Source organism: Psittacula echo (genome assembly GCF_963264785.1).
Source record: "Psittacula echo genome assembly, chromosome: 13".
In the NCBI taxonomy this organism is placed as follows: domain Eukaryota; kingdom Metazoa; phylum Chordata; class Aves; order Psittaciformes; family Psittacidae; genus Psittacula; species Psittacula echo.
This window is the reverse complement of record NC_137749.1, coordinates 10,684,576-10,706,230: the sequence shown is the minus strand read 5'-3', so window position 1 is coordinate 10,706,230 and position 21,655 is coordinate 10,684,576. Positions and strand designations below refer to the sequence as shown.

General features: G+C 43.2%; 2 protein-coding genes across 11 annotated transcripts in view; one reads left to right on the top strand and one right to left on the bottom strand.

Annotated features, from left to right (window-relative positions):
* Positions 1 to 393: 393 nt before the first annotated feature.
* Positions 394 to 17,391, bottom strand: PRR14L (proline rich 14 like). 2 transcript variants are annotated; one of them, XM_080628689.1, is made up of 9 exons: positions 17,283 to 17,391; positions 15,504 to 16,004; positions 13,923 to 14,004; positions 5,971 to 9,421; positions 2,538 to 2,606; positions 1,701 to 1,869; positions 1,296 to 1,402; positions 1,111 to 1,182; positions 394 to 698 (listed from the first exon to the last, which is right to left on the bottom strand). In XM_080628689.1, the coding sequence occupies exons 2-9, from the start codon at positions 15,957 to 15,959 to the stop codon at positions 416 to 418; spliced, it is 4,689 nt and encodes a 1,562-aa protein (XP_080484815.1). In that variant the 5' UTR covers positions 15,960 to 16,004; positions 17,283 to 17,391; the 3' UTR covers positions 394 to 415. The 2 variants fall into 2 exon arrangements, with proteins under 2 accessions (XP_080484815.1, XP_080484816.1); XM_080628690.1 differs by having other exon boundaries at positions 1,701 to 1,797.
* Positions 17,392 to 17,542: 151 nt separating this feature from the next.
* The window catches only part of DEPDC5 (DEP domain containing 5, GATOR1 subcomplex subunit), a 47,303-nt gene continuing 43,190 nt past the window's right edge, over positions 17,543 to 21,655 (top strand). For all 9 annotated transcript variants that reach the window (XR_013957926.1, XM_080628485.1, XM_080628486.1 and 6 more), the window contains exons 1-5: positions 17,543 to 17,629; positions 18,909 to 19,023; positions 19,789 to 19,876; positions 20,499 to 20,545; positions 21,042 to 21,127. Coding sequence is in view for 8 of the 9 variants with exons in the window: in XM_080628485.1 (XP_080484611.1) it covers positions 18,966 to 19,023; positions 19,789 to 19,876; positions 20,499 to 20,545; positions 21,042 to 21,127 (279 nt within the window). In the remaining variant the exon portion in view is untranslated. The remainder of the gene's footprint in view (positions 17,630 to 18,908; positions 19,024 to 19,788; positions 19,877 to 20,498; positions 20,546 to 21,041; positions 21,128 to 21,655) is intronic.

The following is a 21,655-nucleotide window of genomic DNA, read 5'->3' as shown; positions in this document are numbered from 1 at the left end:
CAGGTTGTTCAAAATAGCCATTACAGTAACAACAGCAGACTCAAATGTGCAAATGATCTGAAGTTCAGAGTGCTAGCATCACTGAAGGTGCACTACTTCCTCCTTTACACTCCTACTCTACCCCCATAAAGTATTTAAATGTAATTAAACATTAGCTGTAATTTCCAGGGGCTGGGAAAGGAATGGTAAATTGGATGTGGCTGTGTTACACTCAAACAGGGACCTAAAAGAATCCCTCCAATAGCATAAAAAAAATAATAATTTAAAAAAAACCCCAAAATAGCACCTTTAAGAGGGCCACAGCCAAAACCAGCTCATCAGATATTAGCAGAGTGGCAGAGTAACATATGAAGAAGTCAGTAGGTTTCTCCTAAAAAGACTAAAATACTAAAGGAGCTGACTGGACCATTTTCAGCTAAATGGCTCCCTCAGAGGCCTGCTCCTCTTCAGCCTCGTTTGCAAAGAAGGCGTCAAGGTCCATTAGCTTCTGACTCAGAAGAGCATCTAACTCTGCACTTGGGAGTGCAGCTTTTTTTGCCCGGGTGAAACTACCCACAGCTTTGATTTTGCCTCGTCTCTTCCTTTTCCGAGGAAGAGTAAAGTCCTGAAACTCCAGAATCCGCTTCCTCTTCTGCTGGCTGACAGAGATCAAGCATCCATTTTTCTCCTTGGGCTCTTCAAAGATTGTTTCCAAGCTCCTGATAAAAGCAAAGGATAGAACCCATGAATACTCAGGCAGCAGGTAACCACCTAACCAGGACAGGGAGTCCAGTGGATTTCATAACCCAAGTAAACACACTTCTAACTTTTACATTCTTACAGTTCCTTCACACCTCTTGTGTACTTGCCTACAGTGTACACCTCCTGCAACTGCACCTTACTGCTAGCTAAATAATCTGTTATCAGTGCACAGATTGGGTTGATTTCAGTCCAAAAGCATGATTATAGAAACAGTAGAAGATAAGATTTTTGAACTTTCCCTACCACTTTAAATTAGAGCAATTTAAAAGATTTATCTCCCTTTTAGCTTTCAGACACCTTTAATCTCCTTTCTCTCTGCCTAAGTAATGCACATTTATCTTGGTTTTCTCATTAGAAAGCAGAACCAACCTGGCTGGAGGAGGGGACTTGTAGTTCTTGTTTGTGTAAATTTCTTCTAAGCTAAATTCTTTCTTCTTAAGCCTGAAAATGTAACGAACAAATCAATCAAGGAAGAAGAATTTCAAAACTACCTCTCTTCACAACAAGCAGGTTTACAAGAGCCAGTATGAGTCCATTTATAAGACACTGCTCACCTTTTTGGTTTGGGTAATCCCATTGGAGTAAGGTTAGGGTCTGGCTTAGGAACAGTTTTCCTGATTGGGATTTGTGAGACTTTCTTTGGCCTCTTTTCTGGCTCAGTCTTAAGAAAGAAAAAGGGATAAAAATAAAGACAGGAGAAAAAGTTAAACTGAAGGAAATAATGACCATACTAGTCAATAGAATTCCCTTTTGAGTGTACATTATCTATAGAATAAGCATTCCCCTTTGCTTTGCCACCTTTTTTCTGCTTGAATAAAAGGAAGAAGCATCACAGACTGGGCATAGCAGCCTGTTTTCTCTCCTCATCTTTAACAGTTATTAAACAATATTCAGTAGCAAGAGCTTCAAGTTCTGGGGAACCAAGAGCCCGAGACACCTAAAATCTAAAATGAACTCACTTTTTCCAGTTCTTTGTCATCCTGGGATCTAAGACAGGCTGGAACAGAAGCATCACCTTCATCAAGGGCATGGACCTGGAGTTCAGATGCTGGAAGCCTGGGGGGAGATGGCAACAATTCCAGATGTGAGCAAGGCTTTGGTAATGGAAGAGGGAATGAAGTTTCCAGACTGTAACAGAGAAAGAAGGAAACGTATTAGATTAATACCCAATTTATGCTGCAACAGCATACCATGCTCTCAGGTGATATTCCTAAATTGCAGTATGAGCACAAAAAGCAATGCAGTTCACAGTAATTGCCCAAGTGAGTGAACTCTATCTGCAGTACAGTTAAAAGTTTACAGCTCTATTTAGTAACTACTGATAGAAGAAAGTGATTAATCCTCCTTTTCTGCCAGCAAATCTTTGACACAACTATTAATTATACTTTTTGTTTCCAGATAAATATAAAAGCTTTATCTTTGCCATTCCAAAGCTGGAAAAGAATAGAAGGAACATGCGGCACCTAACGTCCAGTCAGTCAGACAGAAAGAACAGAGATCCAAGTAAGGAAACAAACTTCTCTAGTACCAGATATTCATTTAATAAGAAGTGGCACAACATGCTTGAAAGTAACAGAATTGCTCTGTGCAATGAGCTACATGGTGTTGGCATTAATGCCCCTCCACACTTCTCCAGTACACGATCCAGTCAGTTTACTTCACTAACTTTTTAATCAGAAAGCTATTCTTGCAACAAGCTGCCAAAAGCTGAAAGGCAAACTGACATAAGCAATGTCTTTCTGAGAAAGTTTATGATCCCACTACTCAGAATAAACATCAAAGTTCAAGAGACTCACCAAATCTCATGACCTTCAGTCTGTAGTGCTTCCATACTCTGTATAGGTAAGTGCGGTGTGATGGCATAGCTGGTTCCAAAGAAGAATGAACAAAACAAAACAAAGACAGACAGAAATTAGGTCTACACTATAAAATAGTTGAGGGGAAAATTGTGAGTATAAACTGGACTGGAAGACAAAAAATGCTAGCATCAGGAATGGGAATGAAAGACTAAAACAATGAAAGAACAAGCCACATCTGCCATTTAGTCCACTAAATTTCACTGACAGCTTGCTAGGGAAAATAGTCCTACTTTCACTTAAAAATGGTAGTGATGAGAAAAGGAAACAAAAGTACAGAAAGAGGGAGACTTGTAATTGTTTCTATGAAAGTCTATATTCCTCATTCAAAACCCCCAGGTTTTAAAATTAAAGTAAACAAAACCCGTGAAGGATTTGGCTACTAAATAAAAAAGAAGGGAAAGGAAGGGTTTCAATCAGATTAACTCCCTGTTGTCTCTAACTCCCACAGTCTTACTGGAATATACTTAGTTGACTGGAATAACCAAAGGCCTTTCCATAATGGTTGGTAATTACCATAACTCTATGGCATACAAGTCAGCACAGCAGCTCAAAGTCCTTCAACATTAAGCTTTATTTTTGTGCTCATACTATTAATAGCAGGGGGGGAAAATCAGCTGGGACAGCTTTTATTACATTAAACAGCAAATCTTGTACTTGCTGTTCTCCCAAACTAACAGCTAAATGTATGTCACAGTTCTAAGGCAAAAAAGTTACAGCCAGACTGCAATGCTACAGATAAATGAAAACCAACCATGCTGGCAGCACAGATAAGTCCAAATATAAGGAGGTCAGAAAGATCTATTTCTTGTGTTTGCCATTTAATATCACAACTATAACATTTTGGTTTTCTCCATGTTCCAGTTGCTATCCCAGCGCCTGGAACCTGTATCAATACTACATCAGACCCTTCGTGCTAGAGGCAGAGCTTACTGATTTATGCAATAATAATAAAAATAAATTACAGGGGAGGGGAAAAAAGACACTTTAGAAATTTTGAATCCAAATGAGCACTAATTAGAAAAAATATTTCACTTAAAGAATGCTTTTACTGGAGGTGGAAGTGACAGAAGATTCTTAGGCAGGAGAAATACTCCATTTCCTTGATTTCCTGTTATTAAACCCACTAACTATGAATGAAATAATTTAAAGAGGACAAATCTGTTCCAGAAATAAATGGGCTGTGGACAGCTGGGAGCCACTTGTTAATTCTTCTGTCTTTTTAAATATCTTAATTTAAAAAGGCAAAGATTTTTCGTCATACTGGGAGCTGAAAATGTTTTTATTATGCACCAAACATCCATCCTGTATTCCTGTATTTATACACCAAACATTTATTTCATAGGAGGCTGGTTTTTTGAGTACACACAAATTTAAGATAGATTTACTCAATTATCCTGTTGGCACTGTTCCTGCTAATGGCTTTCTAAAAAGAAGATTTATTAGTTGATGAGAAGAGGTTGTCAATCTTCAGCAAAATGGAATCTAAAATTCTGTTAAATATTTCTAATGTTAGGTTTTGTTCTTTATGTTGCTTTATAGCAAAACCTTTAATATTAATTTTTGCCTGTTTTATGAATAGAACTTATTTGCTGCACCTATTTAAATTTCCACAAACCATCTTTTCAGCTCACTGCCTGCTACAATAACTTCACCTTAAAGCAAATCTGAGTGGGCAGAATTGAGGGGCTGTAATACATGCATCTGTAAGGTATGTTAGAGAAAAAAACCCCAAAGTTAAACCAGTCTAAAACTCAGTTTGTTTTTTACTTGAAGTGATGAAGTTTGATTTGGCTTCTCTCCCTTTGGGATAAAGATCATTCACAGCAAAACATTCAGTTTTTAAATTACCCGTTATGTCAAGGAATTAAATCCTCTTGCACTTCAGCTAACTGGCAATGCTGTAAAAAGCTGCCTGGGAGTCTGTGGACTTAAGTATAGGGGAAAACATGAGAGCATAAGTCAGCTCTGATCTCCCAGTCCAAGGATAACATGCCTCAACAACACAAAGTAAGAAATTCACCTCAAACGCAGACCTAAGTTTTAAAAAGGTGTTTGTTTTGGTTTTGAAGAATGGCAACAATATCTTATATTTTAGTGCTCAAACTGTAGTTTACTGGTGTGATTACTTCCAGAGTACTAATATGTACTCTAGAAAATTAAGCGTGATACATTGACTCATATGGAATCAAAAGGAATGCAGGTCCAACAGAATGTGCTGTAAAGTTGTCTCTATTAGTAGCTCTCTCATTCATTAGCTTCATTCTTTTAGTGCAGAGAATTCCCAGAGTGGAGCAGTACTTTTATAAGCTCACTCACACCTTTGGTAGGCATTAGAACTTATGCTAAATGAGATACTTAAACTTTTAGGTATGTTATCCGTTTCTACAAAGCAAAGTAGAGCATTAGTTTATCTGGCAAGAGTTTTGGTTATACATATGTCAAGCCACCGATATAAAATAAGCCAAATTCAACAGTTCTTTAAAGACTGCCATATTAAAGAAAATACTTAATCAAATGGACTTGTCTACAGTGCTGGTGAGCCTGCACTCTGTCCAGGAAGCTCAAGACCATAAAATCAGGGACTGAGCTGCCTGTGTCACTGAGGCATAAAGGGCAAAACCTTTCTCAAGAGCATGCAAAAATCCTGTAGCAGAGCTAGGAACCTCTTCTCTCATTTTGTTTCATAGTAAAAGGAATGCCAATGACAAAGTTACATATACTGACTAGATACCAGTCCTCTTCCCACTCATAACAAGAATGATGCACACACAAAATTCATTACCAACCTGAAGTGGAGCTACACTTGCTTGTGCCAACAATACATCAGGCACATACTATCAAAAGGCACAGCATACACAAAGAGGTTTCAGTTAGCACAGAAATATCATGGAATACAATTAAAAATTTAACTGAATCCCACCCCTCACTCCTCAGGATTCTTCCTAATCATTTTTCAGTGGTTCCAAGTAACCCTTGTGGCTCAGACCTCTGACAAAAAACTTCCTACCTCAGAAATCCACTTGTTCTGCAGTCACTCTGAATAGACCTAATGAAGTAGCTCACCTTTCTGCATTATCTATTCTGATGCATGGTGTGTATATTTTGCAAGGGAAAAGAAAGCAGAGTTAGCCATTCTGCCGAAACAGGAGATTGTTACAGAAGTGAAGGCAAATATATTTAAATTCAGTTAACAGACTGTCCCGTATGGAAGAATCTTCTATGCTGAGGCATTTTTGGAGTAGAATGTGTAGATTTAGAACAGGTGAAACTGACCCTCCACTGCAAGCTGCAATTACCCTCTCCCTCCCAAAAAGGAGCAAGTACATACCTTGTACCTATTTAATCTCAGAAATAAATTGATGGGGTTTACCTGTTTGTGATGCCAACACTTGGCTGCCACTTGCAGTCACTGGAATGGAGAGGAGTGATTTCAGAAGGCCAGGCAGAAGGACCGTGCTGACTCCATATGGATAGTACCCTGCCCAATGAGTATGGCAATGAAGAGATGAGGTCATCTGATACAGAAGGTGGATACCTTGCCCCTTTCAAACCCTGTGCGAATTGCGATATAAACAGTCTCTGGATGGTAGGAATATGACTAGTTAAGTTTCTTCTTCTCGTCCAAATCCTGTAGCATCCAGGGGAAGAAATTGCTAACACTGTGTGAAGGCCAGCCATAGAGCAACCGCCTCGTCTTTCAGCTATGGTATTTCTTCGCCGGTCACGATGAAGGACAACAGCCCCTGGGGTTGTTAGAGAGAGAGAGGAATGCAGTTCATTATTTGGACTGGAATCTTCTTGGAAAGCTGTTGTATCTAAACAGCTCTGAGACAGGAAAAAAGAGAAAGTCCACTTTGAAGGCGGTGCTGGCATTTCTCCCCAAAATGGTCCATGATGTACAGAGTGCTGGGATGTCATCCCTGTGAGGTCTGTCACAGGACTGGAGTCCAATTTTATGTGAAAAGAAACTGGGAAAACTGTGGTATCCAAAAAAGAGGTTGGAGGCTTGGGGCTCAAGTCTGAAAAAAGTATTTTGGTAGATTCTACAGGATAAAGTGCCAAAGGCTGAAAGCTGAACATCTTGGTGCACCAACTGTCAGCCCAGCGTGAGTGTAAGTTCCTGTTAATGCAAGAAAAGGCTTCTGATAGACACTTATACCTACGTTGGCTGTACCTCTCACCCACTGGAACAAGTTCAGCAGAACGTGGCAGAGGTTCTACCTTATGGCTGCTCTTGGCAGGAGCCAGGAGCTGGCTGGCCATGGCAGACAGCTTGCTCAACAATGCTGGTTCTTTGGTACATTTTCTAAGTCTCAAGCTGTTCAACAAACTGCACCTCTTGGCCCTCTGCCTTGGCATATGCACACACCTCATGGCTGCTTCTGCTCCCGGTGCCGGTGGTTTACATGGGAAGTACAAAGATTCGAGAAGTGTGTTTTCCTGTTTAGGGAATACCTCTGGGGGAATTTCAAAAAAAGGTGAACTTCTGTTCTTTTTGCTTTTTCTTACTACTTTTAACTGATATGACATGGGAACTTTTTTGCATGTCCTTCCAGGCTGTCTCTTTAATGGAAGAGGTTCTCTTTGCTTAGCTGTAGTTCCAAAGGCACCAGCGATTCCATCATACCCTAAATTAAGGTTCAGGTTTTGCATTTCTGAATCCTGAGTCTTCAAAACCTGTGAACTAATAACATCTGTGGTAATCTTTGGCCTTTTGACTTCTTGTAAAGTGCTACATAGTTTATTTCCACTGCTTCCAACAGCAAAAATCTCTTCTGAAGGACTTTCAACCTTTGTATTTCTTGATGTCACCAACTCGTGTGAAGAGCTGCATAGGAGTGCAGAACTGTGCAACATACTTGGTCGCAGTGTGATTTTTGCTTTCTCTTGATATTCTGACTTCTGTTTTTGTTGTGCCTTGTCTGACAGATGTTCTTCCATCTTCTTACACTTCTTTTGTTTAGTTACCTGACATTTCTCTATTGGATCAAGTCTCTCTGAACCTGAAACCTCATTTTCCTTGCAAACGGAATGAGTTGGTGTAGTGTCCTGGCCTTCTGTAATCAAATTTACATTATCTTTGCTTTGTGCATTTAATTTGTAAGGCACACATACTTCATTGCAAACCACACAGTTTGGGGGTGATTCTTTGCAACTGTTTGATAGTATCATAGGTGGATAAAACAGGGGCATTGTATTACACTGTAATTCTGGTGAAGTTTCTGCATCAGATGCAGCTTTAGCTTGACAATCACGCCGAGTTTCTGACAGGAGATTGGTACCTGCTAAGTTTCTGAGCTTTGTATCACTTGTTCCTTCTTTTGAAAGACTACTTAAGTTAGATCTTGGGATTTCCTCCAAAATCTTTCCATAGTTCTCAGTACTGAGAGGGACTACTTTGCTACCAGGCTTTTTTGAATCTTCTGAAAAGGCCCACGGACAATCTTCTCCATCAAGAAAAGAATCTGTGGGCAAGTTTTTTCTAGGGGCTACTTCTCTTCCCATCTTCTCTTCCACACATGTATTCTTAAACTTCTCTCCACAGTGAGTACTTTTTGGTTGGGTCTCATCCATGTCTTTTACACTTGGCATGCTATGCCCCTCACCTCTCAGACTTTCTTTGCTGTAGGCACAAACCCTTGAGCATTTTGCACCATTCAGAAAGCTGGTTGTGGCTTCATTATCTGACAATGGAACCTCAGGTTTGTTGGCTTTTCTCTTAGCAGACATTGTTACAGAAAGAGGCTTTGCCACTGAAGAATCTTTGCTAAAAGCTTCAGCTGCAGATGAATCGCAGTCATACATTTGTGTATTCCCAGATAACAGACACTGCTTTTCTTTCTCAGGCAGAGAGATTCCCAGGTCCAGAACTGATGGTGTTTCTGAATCTACCTGAGTCTCATTGTAAGAGTCTTGGATGTCAAACTTTCTGAAATGGGACGCAGCAATACCCTTTTGAGTGTCAGTTTCTTTACAAGGCTCAAATGTTAACTGTGGGGAAGAGTTACTTAAGATAGATTTTATTCTCAGACTCTTATTTTCTGTCTCTGAAAGCACATTCATACTTTCTGGCTTATATGACAGACTCCCAGGAATTGATGAGAAGGGCAAAAATTGGGCACTAACTGGATTTTCCTGATCCTCCACTGACGACTTCACCTTTGGCAAAGATTGCTGCATTTTGTTTCCTGCAAGCACTGGCTCTGCTTTCTCTTTTGCACATTTGATAAAGCAAGCACGCTGTGAACAATGTGATTTACTATCAGAAAAGCTTTGTTCAAGACTTCCTTTATCTTCTCTTTCACATCTGTTCTTACGTACTTTTTGTTCGATTGTCTTCTCTTCAGTTAGATTACTGACGAAGCCCACGTCTCCTGAGCAGTGTTCATTTTTCTCACCATTTAAAGAGTCCAAATCCATTACACTCTCTTTCAGAGTTCCTTGAAAACTGTCTTCTCTTGCATACTTAGGAGCTACTGGAGGCAGGTCGTTACCTGTTTTTAACAGTATCTCTTTGCTCTGACTAGAGCCAATTGAGATTTTGGTTTCTTCCACAGAACTAGCTGTAGTTTGTAAGCCAGTGTTTGGTGGTTTATTTAAACTTTCTAAATGTTGCTTGCTGCCTGGAATTGGGCCACCAAACTCGCTCTGACACGCAGGACACTGATTTTCCATTGGACTAAGGGTCTTCTCTGCTTGAATATTCCTGTTGCTGAGTAACAGACACGTCCCACACACTGAAGCACTGTACTTGGAGGGGTTAGCTGTGAGCAATGACACTTCTTCCTCCTCACACGCTCCCAGTTCTCTCTTCTTTGGGCCTAATGGAGAGTTGCAAAATCCAAAATTATGAACACAGGCTTTTTTGTTCAAATATCTGACTAATAGCTGTTCACTAGTTTTATTTCTCTGATTGCCTTTAGGAACCTTTGAAGAATCCACAGTCCTTACTCTATCAAATTCATCTCTCTGGAGAGCACACTCGCCGATTTGTTCTTTTGCCTCATCTCTGCCACAAACAATTTCACTGCCATCTATTACTTTACAAAAACCAAATTGTTTCAAACCCTCCATATTCTTATTTGGAACCTCATTTCTTACCAGGGTAGCAATAGACTTCTCTGCAGCGTAAGCTGAGCAAAACGTGGGCTTTGCTGTGGAAACATCATTTATCCCATACAGATCTACACCTCTGTTGCCCCAGACATTTTCATAAGGAAGAGATTCACATGCCAAAGGGAAGTGTGCTTTTGGAAAGATGAGTGCCTTTGAAGCTGAAGCTTCTCCTTCCAAATTATCATTTTCCTCAGTCTTCTTACTGACCTCAACATTAAAGGAATGACTGCTCAGGAGAACATCATCTCCATGTGTACTCCCTGATAAAACACAAGAAGCACTGGCAGCTGTACACTGGTCTTTCATACTCTGATTATTACAGTTCCTTGTGTCACTATGTTCATTTTCTAAACTAGTGACCACACTCCGTGCATTTCCCACTGAAGACTTCATGTTCTTTTGGGAAATTTTGCTTGTCACATTAGGGTTCTCAGAAGTCCTGGAACTTATTGAAGACTTGAATTTGTCTTTATGAAGCACAATTTTAGTGACTTGCTCCCCTGTTGTTCCAGAAGCACCAACTAATTCTTTTCCAGATAGATTATCCTGAGCCTTGTCCCTGCTTGAAACTTCATTAGCAGTACAAGGCAGACACTCATAATGAGGTTCTCTTGATTTTTGTGCAACAGAAGGTAGAGTTACATTTAGTGTATAATTCAAATTAGCTTCTTTGCCACTGGAGAAACTGTCATTACTATTCGTTTCTGTAGCTTCAACTAAACTGCCAGCCAACTCTTCTGCTGTTGTACTACTCTCACATTCCTTTTCAAGTGGTTGTGCCTCAGGTGACCCTTTTTCTAGCTTGGTACTAAGATCCAGACAGCTGTGGCTACTGGGAGGAGAAATTTTACTGGAGGGATTATAAAAGCATATATCTGTCTGTCCAATTTCACAGGAAGCAGTGTTGCTGCTTGCCATCAATAGACTATTTTCTTTCATATCATCCTTGCATAAATCACTGACAAAGAACTGCCACTGGTCCTTGTTCAATTTATCACCATCTGATGGGGCCATTTTAAATCTTTCTTTTGAGAACTCCTCAGAAGATGAAGCAACAGAACTAAAAACTGAAGAATGACAATGCTCAGAATTAGCACCCTCTTGACCTTCAGGACAGATACAAACTTCAATGCTACCTCCCACAGCAGTTTTTCTCCAGCCTTCAACAGCCTCTTCAGATTCAGATCTGCGTGATTTACCTACACTAGCACTTCCCTCCCTAGTATCAGATTTAGCACTAGATAATCCTTTGCTCCTTACCACTGAGATCTGCTCTGTTGGTACAGATGTGGAGGTTTGATTTTCTCCAAACCCAGTTCCATGATCATAATGAGTCTGAGTTTCCATGTTTTGGGGGGGGTTCATTGCTTACTCTATGGGCTGCATACTGGAAGGCTGCTATGAGGTCTCCATGCAGCCTTCTCGTCTCCAGGCTGAACAGCCCCAACTCTCTCAGCCTCTCTTTGTACGGGAGGTGCTCCAGCCCCTGATCATCCTCGTGGCCTCCTCTGGGCTTGTTCCAACAGTTCCATGTCCTTTTTATGTTGAGGACACCAGAACTGCACACAATACTCCAAGTGAGGTCTCACGAGAGCAGAGTAGAGGGGCAGGATCACCTCCTTCGACCTGCTGGTCACACTCCTTTTGATGCAGCCCAGGATACGGTTGGCTTTCTGGGCTGCAAGCACACACTGAAGCCGGCTCATGTTCATTTTCTCATTGACCAACACCCCCAAGCCCTTCTCTGCAGGGCTGCTCTGAATCTCTTCTTTGCCCAACCTGTAGCCATGCCTGGGATTGCTCCGACCCAGGTGTAGGACCTTGCACTTGGCATGGTTGAACTTCATAAGGTTGGCATCAGCCCACCTCACAAGCGTGTCGAGGTCCCTCTGGATGGCATCCCTTCCCTTCGGCGTATCAACCGAACCACACAGCTTGGTGTCATCGGCAAACTTGCTGAGGGCGCACTCAATCCCACTGTCCATGTCACCGACCAAGATGTTGAACAAGACCGGTCCCAACACTGATCCCTGAGGGACACCACTCGTTACCGGTCTCCAGCCGGACATTGAGCCATTGACCACAACTCTTTGCGTGCGGCCATCCAGCCAGTTCTTTATCCACCGAGTGGTCCACCCATCAAATTGATGTCTCTCTAATTTAGAGACAAGGATGTCATGTGGGACAGTGTCGAACGCTTTGCACAAATCCAGGTAGATGACGTCAACTGCTCTGCCCCTGTCCATCAGTTCCGTAGCCCCATCATAGAAAGCCACCAAATTGGTCAGGCAGGATTTCCCCTTAGTGAAGCCATGCTGGCTGTCACCAACCACCTCCTTGTTTTTCATGTGCCTTAGCATGCCTTCCAGGGGAATCTGCTCCAAGATTTTGCCAGGGACAGAGGTGAGGCTGACTGCTCTGTAGTTCCCTGGGTCATCCATTTCCCCCTTCTTGAAAATGGGGGTTATATTTCCCTTTTTCCAGTCGTCGGGAACTTCACCTGACTGCCATGATTTTTCAAATATGATGGCCAGTGGCTTAGCAACTTCATTTACCAGCTCCTTCAGGACCCACGGATGGATTTCATCAGGTCGCATGGACTTGTGTACGTTTAGGTTTTTAAGATGGTCTCGAACCAGATCCTCTCCTACAGTGGGCCTAGGGTCTTCATTCTCACAGTCCCTGCGTTCGCCTTCCAAGACTTGGGTGGTGCAGTCAGAGCCTTTGCCAGTGAAGACCGAGGCAAAGAAGTCATTAAGAACCTCAGCCTTCTCTAAATCCTGGGTAGCCAGTTCTCCAGATATCTTCCGAAGGGGGCCTACGTTGTCCCTAGTCTGTCTTTTACTCACTACGTACCTATAGAATCCCTTCCTGTTATCCTTAACATCCCTAGCCAAGTTCAATTCTAACTGGGCCTTAGCCTTCCTCACCTGGTCGCTAGCTTCCCGGCCAACATCCCTGTATTCTTCCCAGGCCGCCTGTCCCTGCTTCCACTGTCTATAAGCCTCTTTTTAGCTTTGAATTTTCCTCAGCAGCTCCTTATCCATGCAAGGAGGTCTCCTGGCCCTCCTGCTGCACTTCCTTCTAGTTGGGATGCAGCACTCCTGAGCTTGTAGCAGGTGATCCTTGAACATCTATCAACAGTCTTGGGCCCCCCTGCCCTCTAGGCCTATATCCCATGGAACCTTACTAAGCAGGTTCCTGGAGAGGCCAAAATCTGCTCCCTAAAGTCTATCACCTGAACATGTGCTTGGTTTTCTTCTGCATAAATAAAAATTAAGCAAATCAGAACCATATACCATATAATTTAGATCACCAACACAATACTTATTACAGAAGGCAAATAATACATATTTGTAACACTGAAGCTCAACACAGCTGGGTACTTTATCTGCTCTATCCTAGAATACAGCTGTGCAGAGTAGCAATTCCATTCCTTCTTCCTTAAAGGCATTTTTGTCAGTAAGTCATCCCCAGGACGACAATGTGTGCCTCATTCTCTCCAAGCAATTATGATTGTTAAGAAACTGTTTTGTAAACTCACAAAGAAGGTGCTAATTCAAATTACAGTGACTGTAGAATATCTTCATATTCAAAACTCCACAGGGAACATATTTGCTCAGACTTCTGCAGATCTTTTCTGTGGTTTCTACTAAGAACCAAGACTAGGTGGCATTCTAAATACAAGCTTTGCTTATATGACAGCACGGAGGGAGAAAGAAAATAATTACTAGATGCAGGCAAAGTGACCAAAGTATTTGAAGCTAGAAAATTATGGATCATAATGAAATTAAGATTCGTTTTGTTCTCCTCTTCCTTTGGATTCTGCACTTTAATCTTCATTTTTTAAAACATCAGCAAATGAAAGAGTCTTTTTCTTTTTCACATCTTTGCTATTACTGCTCTCATATAATCCAGCTTTGAAACAAAAGGAAATGCAAAACATCTGCTGTTAACGCCACCTTCTGCTTTGGGGTAAATAAGTATTTGACTTAAATAACTAAAACACATCTTGTACATAAAAGGGCTTCAGGAAAAGGGCACATGCTGTCAGGAGAAGGCAGAGGATTAAGTTTTCATATTGTTCTAGCTACGCAGGGTAATACTTTCTACTGTAAAGCAAAATAAATGAGCTATCCCACAGTCACTCATCAATTCTGAATCAACAAAAAGTAACCTGGGACAGCAGGTTGCTAAAATACACACCCGTGTTCTTCAGAGATCCCACTGCTTCGCTGCAACAGGTTCCCAAAGACTTCAATTCATGCTGGTTTATGTGAGGGTCCTCCTGCAACAAGACAGGAATATTAGTGGAGATTGATGGATTTCCTGAAATGTTCAGCATGTTTCAGGGACTGGCATTTGGGTCAGTTCTGAGTAAGAAAACCACTGAGAAACCTCAGAACACATCAGTCCTTGCACAGAGGCAGACTTGCATTGCAATTGGTTCACACAGTTCCTTTCTGATCCTATCAGTCACTACGGTCTGCCTGTTAAACCCTGATGCATCCAAAAAAGATTTGTGTTTAGCAGCAATGAAGTTTTGTGACACAAGCAGTTAAAATATAAGCACCTTAAAATGCAAATTGTCATGAATTTGAATCAGAAGAGTAATCCAGTTCCCGAGCCTATCTCACATCCCCAGACCATTACTGTACACCTCCGTAAGACACTTGCACTTTCTCTTCCTTGGTAGAACTTGCCTTGTACCATTCCTTTCCTTGCATCAAAACCACAAATCCAGAAGCAGATGACCTCAGTCTAATTGCAAAAATCCCTAAGCCAAACCAAGACCCCACAACCAAACTACCAGCACTACGAAATATGGGAAAACTCATCTTGGAAAACTGAATGACTGGCAACTTTATTTAACCTCATTTTCACAAACTTCTAAATAAATCAGACACCAAAATCCAGAGTTAAACCCCCAAAATATTTTAGTATTATGCAAAATACAGTAAGCAGGTCTGTAAAACACAGAACTATGCACCATATCCAGGTATTCTTAATGTCCTTTCCAACCCTAACTATTCTATGATTCTATGATTTCCCGGCTGGTGTGAGTTCAGTCACCATACTTTTTTTCTCCCCTATGTTCTTCTAGGGAGTGTGAAAACTATTTACAAATGAAAGAAAAGTGAGTTTTGTGACTGTTCAGGTTTCAATAGAGTATTATTTAGCACATCTTTCAGTAGCCTTTACCTAGAAAGAACATTTTTATCATCAGGGGTGATAAAGCGGAGGAGTTAAAAAATGCCATGTGAGTCGCCTTTTGAAAGAGGAAACAGACTGCGATTTCCTCTCTCAATACAAACAGTAATAGTAAAAATGAAGAATAATCTTTACTTTTAGATTGAGCCCTGAAATACTAAACTGAAGCCCCTGTAGCATTATAATACTATTACTAGTCTGAAATAACTATTATTATTATTTACCATAATAACTATTGTGGTACCAGTAGAATATGCTGTACCCACAAACCTTGGATACTGGGCAAGGAGCTATCTAAGTTGTTTCTCTTTTTTTTCAGTCAGTTTTGCTCTATGTTCTGCTACATCCCTGCCTTACACCATCCCAACAATATCTAAGAAAGTGAAAAGCTTGATGTTACCAAACACTGCTTGTCTCCCCAAGTAGGGTCTAATTTTGCACTGGACCCAGGACAATCCAAATAACACCCATGCCAGAAGCCCCAAATAAGAAACAGGAAACCACATGGACAAAGTCATCCACCCAGCCACTTTAACCCTACATTCAAAACAGGGATGCATTTTGCCATTTGCTTACTTGTTTTGCCAAGCTTCCCCCTGGAGCTGGAGTGCAGCATTCAGTATGATACTCCTCAGCATCTTGTGCTTGTTTGCCATCTCTCTGGTATCCCTTGCTAGAGCAGTCTAGTCTCCTAAAGTTCCTTTTTTCGTTTTTTTCATCCTCTTCAAGGTCTCCAGACTTCACCAATTCTTCACCAAGGGATTCTGCTGGCCCACGAGAAATCACCTGGAGCACATCACCCAAACCCTGGCAGAAGCTCTCTACTCCTGGTGTTGCGCAATGCTCCACTGACAGATCGCTGCCGTGTGCCAGCACAGGCACTGACACACCAGGCTTTGCACTTAACCCAACCTTAGGCTCCGATACAGCCATAAGTTCCGTGGAGATGCTTGTGGGCAGCCCAGGATACACCTCCTCTATTCCAGCAGACCCCGAAGAATCAAGGAGAGATTCCACCCCAGATGAGAGCATCAGGGCAGCTGAAGATCGGTTGTCCTGAGCTTTTCACAGTTTGCCCTAAAAATAAAAGCAATGTTAAATCAACATACGTACGAGTAATCTCCAGATTAAGAGGCACAGCTTCAATCATCAAGATTCCAGCATGTATGTTTAAGAAAGCTACTTGCAAATAATGTTTTAAGGAAGGAGCTGAGAAATGGTTGAGCTTCTAAGCAAACGCTCATTAACAGAGGAAGGCAGCGTGAACAGAGACATCCCCAAGCCTTGTTTTCATATTCAAACTTCTTCCTGCAAATATAACTTCATCTTCTGGAATACCTGAAAACAGACTATCAAGCATATCAGTAGGGCTCATATTAGACATCCTACCCCTCAGCTAAAACCAAAGCATCATTTGTTCTCCTGTGATTTTGTTAAGTTTCTAATCTTCGAGGGAGGAGGGGAAAACCAACTTTTCTTCCTGTTTTCTGCCTCGAAGGAACACTTTAAGACATAATCCATCACACACCGTGCCTCATTAGCTTCTCTCACAGAAACACCTCACGCTGTACGTCGGATGTGCCGTTCCAGGTCTGTTTGCACACCGCTGCTACCGCGTCGGGACCCTCTTCAGCCCAAACGACACACCCCGATGCCCTGCACCAGCGAGAGCGCACACATCACAGCGCGTAGCGTTCCAGCCGCTCAGACGCCGGCGGCTGAAGGAACCCCCCAGTCTCCCCGCTCCTGAAGACACCTGCACCGACAGGAGCGGTCGAAGCCCGGCGTTGCCAGAGGTATCAGTTACTCAGTTTACAAAAACACGGGCTTGAGCGCTGCTCTCCCTGCTCCCGAACCGAGACAGCCTCTAAGGAACAGGCTCCTCCGGCGCCAGCCCCGCGGGAAGGACCTCACTGCCGACGGCACCGCCGAGCCCTGGCTACGGCACGGCCCAGACCGACCGCTCCTTTGTCCGGAGCGCGGCGGCAGCGCGGACAGGCTCAGCCCAAAGCCTTTCTCCTCCTCCCGGACAGAAGCCCCAGGCCCGGACAGCGGTGACCCGATCTGCTCTGCTCGTTCCCGGTGGTCCGTACCCGGCCCGAGGCAGCGCGCTGGAGGTAATTATGCAACCGCCGCTGATTCCCCCAGTGCCGGCAGGGAGCGGGCTCGGTCCCACAGAGCCCCCGCCGCGTCCGGGCAGGGCCGGGTCCACCGGCAAACCCTCTCCCCCCGCTCCGCCTCACCGGGGGCGCTGCTGCCCATTCGCAACCGGGGGCGGCGAGCGGAAGAGGCGGGTCCGCGGCACAGACATCCCCCCTCTGCAGCCCGACGGCGGCAACGTTCCGGTCCCATTACCTTAGCTGCTACCGGCCCCGCGCCTGCCCACCCGGCCGCGCCGCCCGCGCCCTCCGCCGGTCGCATCATTTCCTCATCTGGGCTCGCCCGTTCTCTCGCTTGGCCCCAGCAACCGTTGCCGTGGCACCAACCCGGTGCCCGCAGCCTCCCCGTGTAGAGCCCCGCCCGCCGCGCCGCCAGGGGGTGTCCCGGCACCGCGCCTTCCCACCCGGACCGGGGTTATGCGTCACGTGACGCGCGCGTGCTGGCGCGGCGGCCCCGGATGCGGAAGTGGCGAGCGCCGCCACAGGGACTTTGTCGGGACGGTGCCCTCGCCGCCGCTGCTGTTGAGGGACACGGGATAGGAGGTCAGGGCCCTGCGCTTGTCCCTTGCTCTGTGGCCGCTGGGAGGGACGGGGCTGCACTTAGGCCTGCCGCGGAAAGGCGGCCCTGGCAGTGCTGCCATGGGGTAGCTCGTCCCACGGCAGCGGTGAGCGGTCCGCGGCGTCTGTCGGACGGTGTCCCCTGCTCCCCTCTCGCTGGGGCTGCCGTGCCTCGCCCCTGCCAGACCGCCCCGAGGGGGAAAACTACTCCTTTATCCTACTAACGCGGTTTTCTACTGCGTGGTGGAGGGACGCGGCGTTTCCGCAGCGGGGTTAGTGCCTGTGAGCGCCGGCCGAGAGTGCGGCGGGTTCATTTACACTCAGTTTCACTCGTGCGGGGCCCGGTCCGCCGCGGGGCGGAGCCGCGCCGTCAGGGCCTGCAGCCAAGTGCCCCGTTCTTCCAGCCTCCGTTCCAAGTATGTTAAGATAAACTCTGTGAAACCTTCAGACTTCGGATGTGGGGTTTTTTCCCCCCCTCCATGCCTTTGTAGCTCGCTAATTGAATCGACTTTCTGAGAAGCACATCTGAAGCTCAGTGCTTTAGTCTGTTTGAAAGGCACTTTTAAGTCCAGCCTTTTGATTTGGTGTAAGAATACAGTTATAAATAGAAGAGCTTGTATTTTAATGTGGCTATAGTTTTATGAAGAAAGCTTCATTCTCACTGATCCTTTCTAGTTTAAAAACACTTCCAAAAAGAGTAAATTGGAAAAGTAAAAGTCCTCCCTTGAAAAAAGCTTTATTTTAAATGAAAGTGGCAGGAAGAGAGAAATGTGGTGGTTGATGCAATTAAAAGAAATTAATGCAGACTGGTGCTTCAAACGTGTTTGCTTGGCCTTGTACCTCTGCTGGCTGCAGCTCTGCTGCTTTGATGTGGAATCATCTGGCTCTGGATTCCAGTGTCTTTGAGACATGTGGAAAAAGATGTGTGAAGGGGGTGGAATAAAGAAAACAGAAGACATAATAGGCAGTGGGCATAACTCTGGGTATTCATTTTAATGCATTTAACTTAGGGTTCAGAATTTCTCCTTGAAATAGGAAAGAGACTTTTAGAGGGTGGTACTAGAAGTGCTGCTAGGAAAGGTTGTAAAATTGTTGTAAACTACTAAACTTTTAGTTTGGCATTTATTAAACTTCATAATCTGCCTGCTTTCGAGTGTGCACTTCTTGGCTATGTGGTGGTACAGCAGCCTGTGTTCACAAGCAGAGCATGATGAGTGGTTCTGTAATAACACAAGATCTGTGTTTGCTTTCATTTCCGTATTAGGTATGCACGATGTCTTCAACTGTTTTTACTCAAAGCAGCTGAGAACTGGAATTCAAGATGAGAACTAACAAGGTGTACAAGCTCGTCATACATAAGAAGGGGTTTGGAGGCAGTGGTCAGTATCTCCTGATTTGTAACAATGAGACCAGCACTCTCTTACTTCATTGAAAGCAGTTAATTTATTGGTCTTTCTAACAGAGCAGTGAAGATGGGACTTTGGTGTAACCAGCAGCATTACCAGCTAGTTTGGAAAGCTCTTTTTTGATAGCAAGATACAGCAGAATAAAATTGCATTTGCCAGAACAGAATGCGATTGCACCTAGAAAATGAACTTGCTTTTTTCTGCCTCTTCTCTTTTTGTTGCATCTTTTTTTTTAACCTTGTATTTCTGTCACCCCAATAAGTGACAGACGTGTCAATGACCAATGCCTGTGTGTAGGTGTGTTTCTGTGTACTAAGAACAATGTCATTTATTTGATTGCTCCCTACTAAACTAGCAGCATGTTAACAGATCTTGTTAAGGTTCCTGTTAGGCAATCTACTTTCCTGCTGATGTGTGTTAGATGAGAAATGCAAGAGATGATCCTGCTTGCCTCATTAAGGCACTCTTTTGTTCAACACTCTTTTGTCCAACACATCTTTTGTGAAAGTTCTGGGATTGGGAAGAGAAGTTTTTGCCCCCAAGAGTGGCCAAACTGAAGTGACTGCTACTGCTGAACCCAGGACACCAGGGGCGCTGTCGTGTAGTGGATATAACGTGTTGCTGACCTGTTAATGCTGAGATGGTGTGGTTATGTGGAGTAAGCTATTTCGTATGAACGTGCAACCATCTGGTATATATCTGTTCATTGCAGTTTTCCTCATTTGTTATGTCTTGTAGATGATGAACTGGTGGTAAATCCTAAAGTATTTCTTCAAATCAAGCTGGGAGATGTTGTGGAAATTGCACATCCCAATGATGAGTACAGGTGAATTCTCACTTTGATGATATCAGTCAAGTGTGGTTAGAGCACTGAAAGGGTGTGTTCATGTGCAGCAGCTTCTAGTGATGGGCTCTTAGAGCTGGGAGAACTCTTGAAGAAAAGAGGATAACTACAGCAGGAGCTCTTCCTTAAAATTTATGGAATTCTTCGTTTGGTGTTAGTTTGCTGACCTTTCACGGGGCTGATAGCACCTGACTGTAGAATCTACAATGTTTTTGTGCTCTTCATAGATATGCTGATGCCTAGTTACTATTCTTTCATCCTAAGCAAAATTAAAACTTCCTGCTCGGCTATAAAAACATGAATCATCTTTACATGAAGCTGTTCATCTTGCAGCCTGCATCTGAAAAGCAACAGTTTACCTGTTTGAGATTCCAAGATGTTCCTGTGTGACTTATTTCCCAGAGTATCATCTTTACCTAAAAAGTACCTTATAAGGTGTAAGAAACAAGATAGAGGATGATGTATGAAGCCTTCTAGAAAATATTCATGTTTATGTTTAGCTTATTCCATGCTCCATGTTACTAAATAGTTTTGAGAGAGTGATTTGCCAGAGTAGATTGCTGGTGTCTCAACTTTCTACCTTTTTTTCTTGTTTGCATGCTAGTCCCCTGCTTCTACAAGTGAAGTCACTTAAGGAAGATTTGCAGAAAGGTAACTTTAAACTCATAGTACACATAGTAAAAACATTGACAAAGATTATATTATCGGGCTGTACCTGTGATTGACTAATGCATATATTTGAACTCTGTAAGAAAATCAGTGCTTTGTCTCTTTAGGAATGGAAGGATTCTAATTTTATCAGAAAACGAATAGCCAATTTTAAATCTGCTTTTGGTTGGGCAATATGTGGGGTTATGGTTTAAACAAAATCGGCTTTTTAGCTTGAAAATATTGTTTCTGCATTCTCTGGCTAGCTTCATATCTTTCCTTCTTGCAGGAATTAATTCAGCCTAAACTTTGAGCTTAGCTTGCCTGCCTTGATTTTAGTGACTCTGAAATTGGCCCATAGCTGAAAGAAGCTGTCGTCTTTTGCTGAGGCCCTAAGTGTTTCATGACAGTCTCACTGTGTTTCTTTTGTACTTTTAAACCACATGAAACCTTTTGGGAATGTTCACTATTTTATTGTCTTTTCTTATGTTTGTGACAGAAACTATAAGTGTGGATCAGACAGTTGCACAAGTGTTCCGACTGCGGCCATACCAGGATGTCCATGTGAATGTTGTTGACCCAAAGGTATGTGGCTTTGCAGCTTTTTTCCCATCTGTTTCTTCACTTCTTCACTTAGCTCAAATCAGAGTCCTGTGAACTTCCATCTATGGTAGTATTGGGGAAGAAGAGGATGTATTTTTATTGGAAGGTATTTACCCTTCTTTCCTAAGAAAATGAGGCTTGGGCAATTGAACTGTTTAAGTGTCTCTTTCTTCTCTCCCTGCCACCCCGCTCTCTTTCTGAAGTCTGGGGGCCAGCTTAAGCACAGCTTGATAGAAATCTAGAAATTTCAAAAACCTTTAAATTTTAGAAATTCAGGATAATTGGGCCGAGTAAAGATAAACATTTTGTAAGTGGCCAAGTCAAAAGCAGAGTTGTTCCATGGGCATGCGTTATGTGACACCAGATACCCTTGTAGGAGAGGCATCTCTTGTAAATGTCCTCACTGCCAAAAGAGCTTCAGTCAGAGCTTACATTCAGCACAAGACACAAATCTGGAGGAAACAAGGCTTCTTTAATGCAATGAACAATGGAAGTAGTTTGTTTCACTTG

Excerpts from the sequence above, each read along its gene's own strand:
- PRR14L (XM_080628689.1), bottom strand. The coding sequence starts at position 15,959 with ATGCTCTCATCTGGGGTGGAATCTCTCCTTGATTCTTCGGGGTCTGCT. Across the intron at positions 1,403-1,700 it reads ATGACAAAGAACTGGAAAAA|ACTGAGCCAGAAAAGAGGCC; the intron begins GTGAGTTCATTT and ends TTCTTTCTTAAG. Across the intron at positions 1,183-1,295 it reads GGATTACCCAAACCAAAAAG|GCTTAAGAAGAAAGAATTTA; the intron begins GTGAGCAGTGTC and ends TTACATTTTCAG.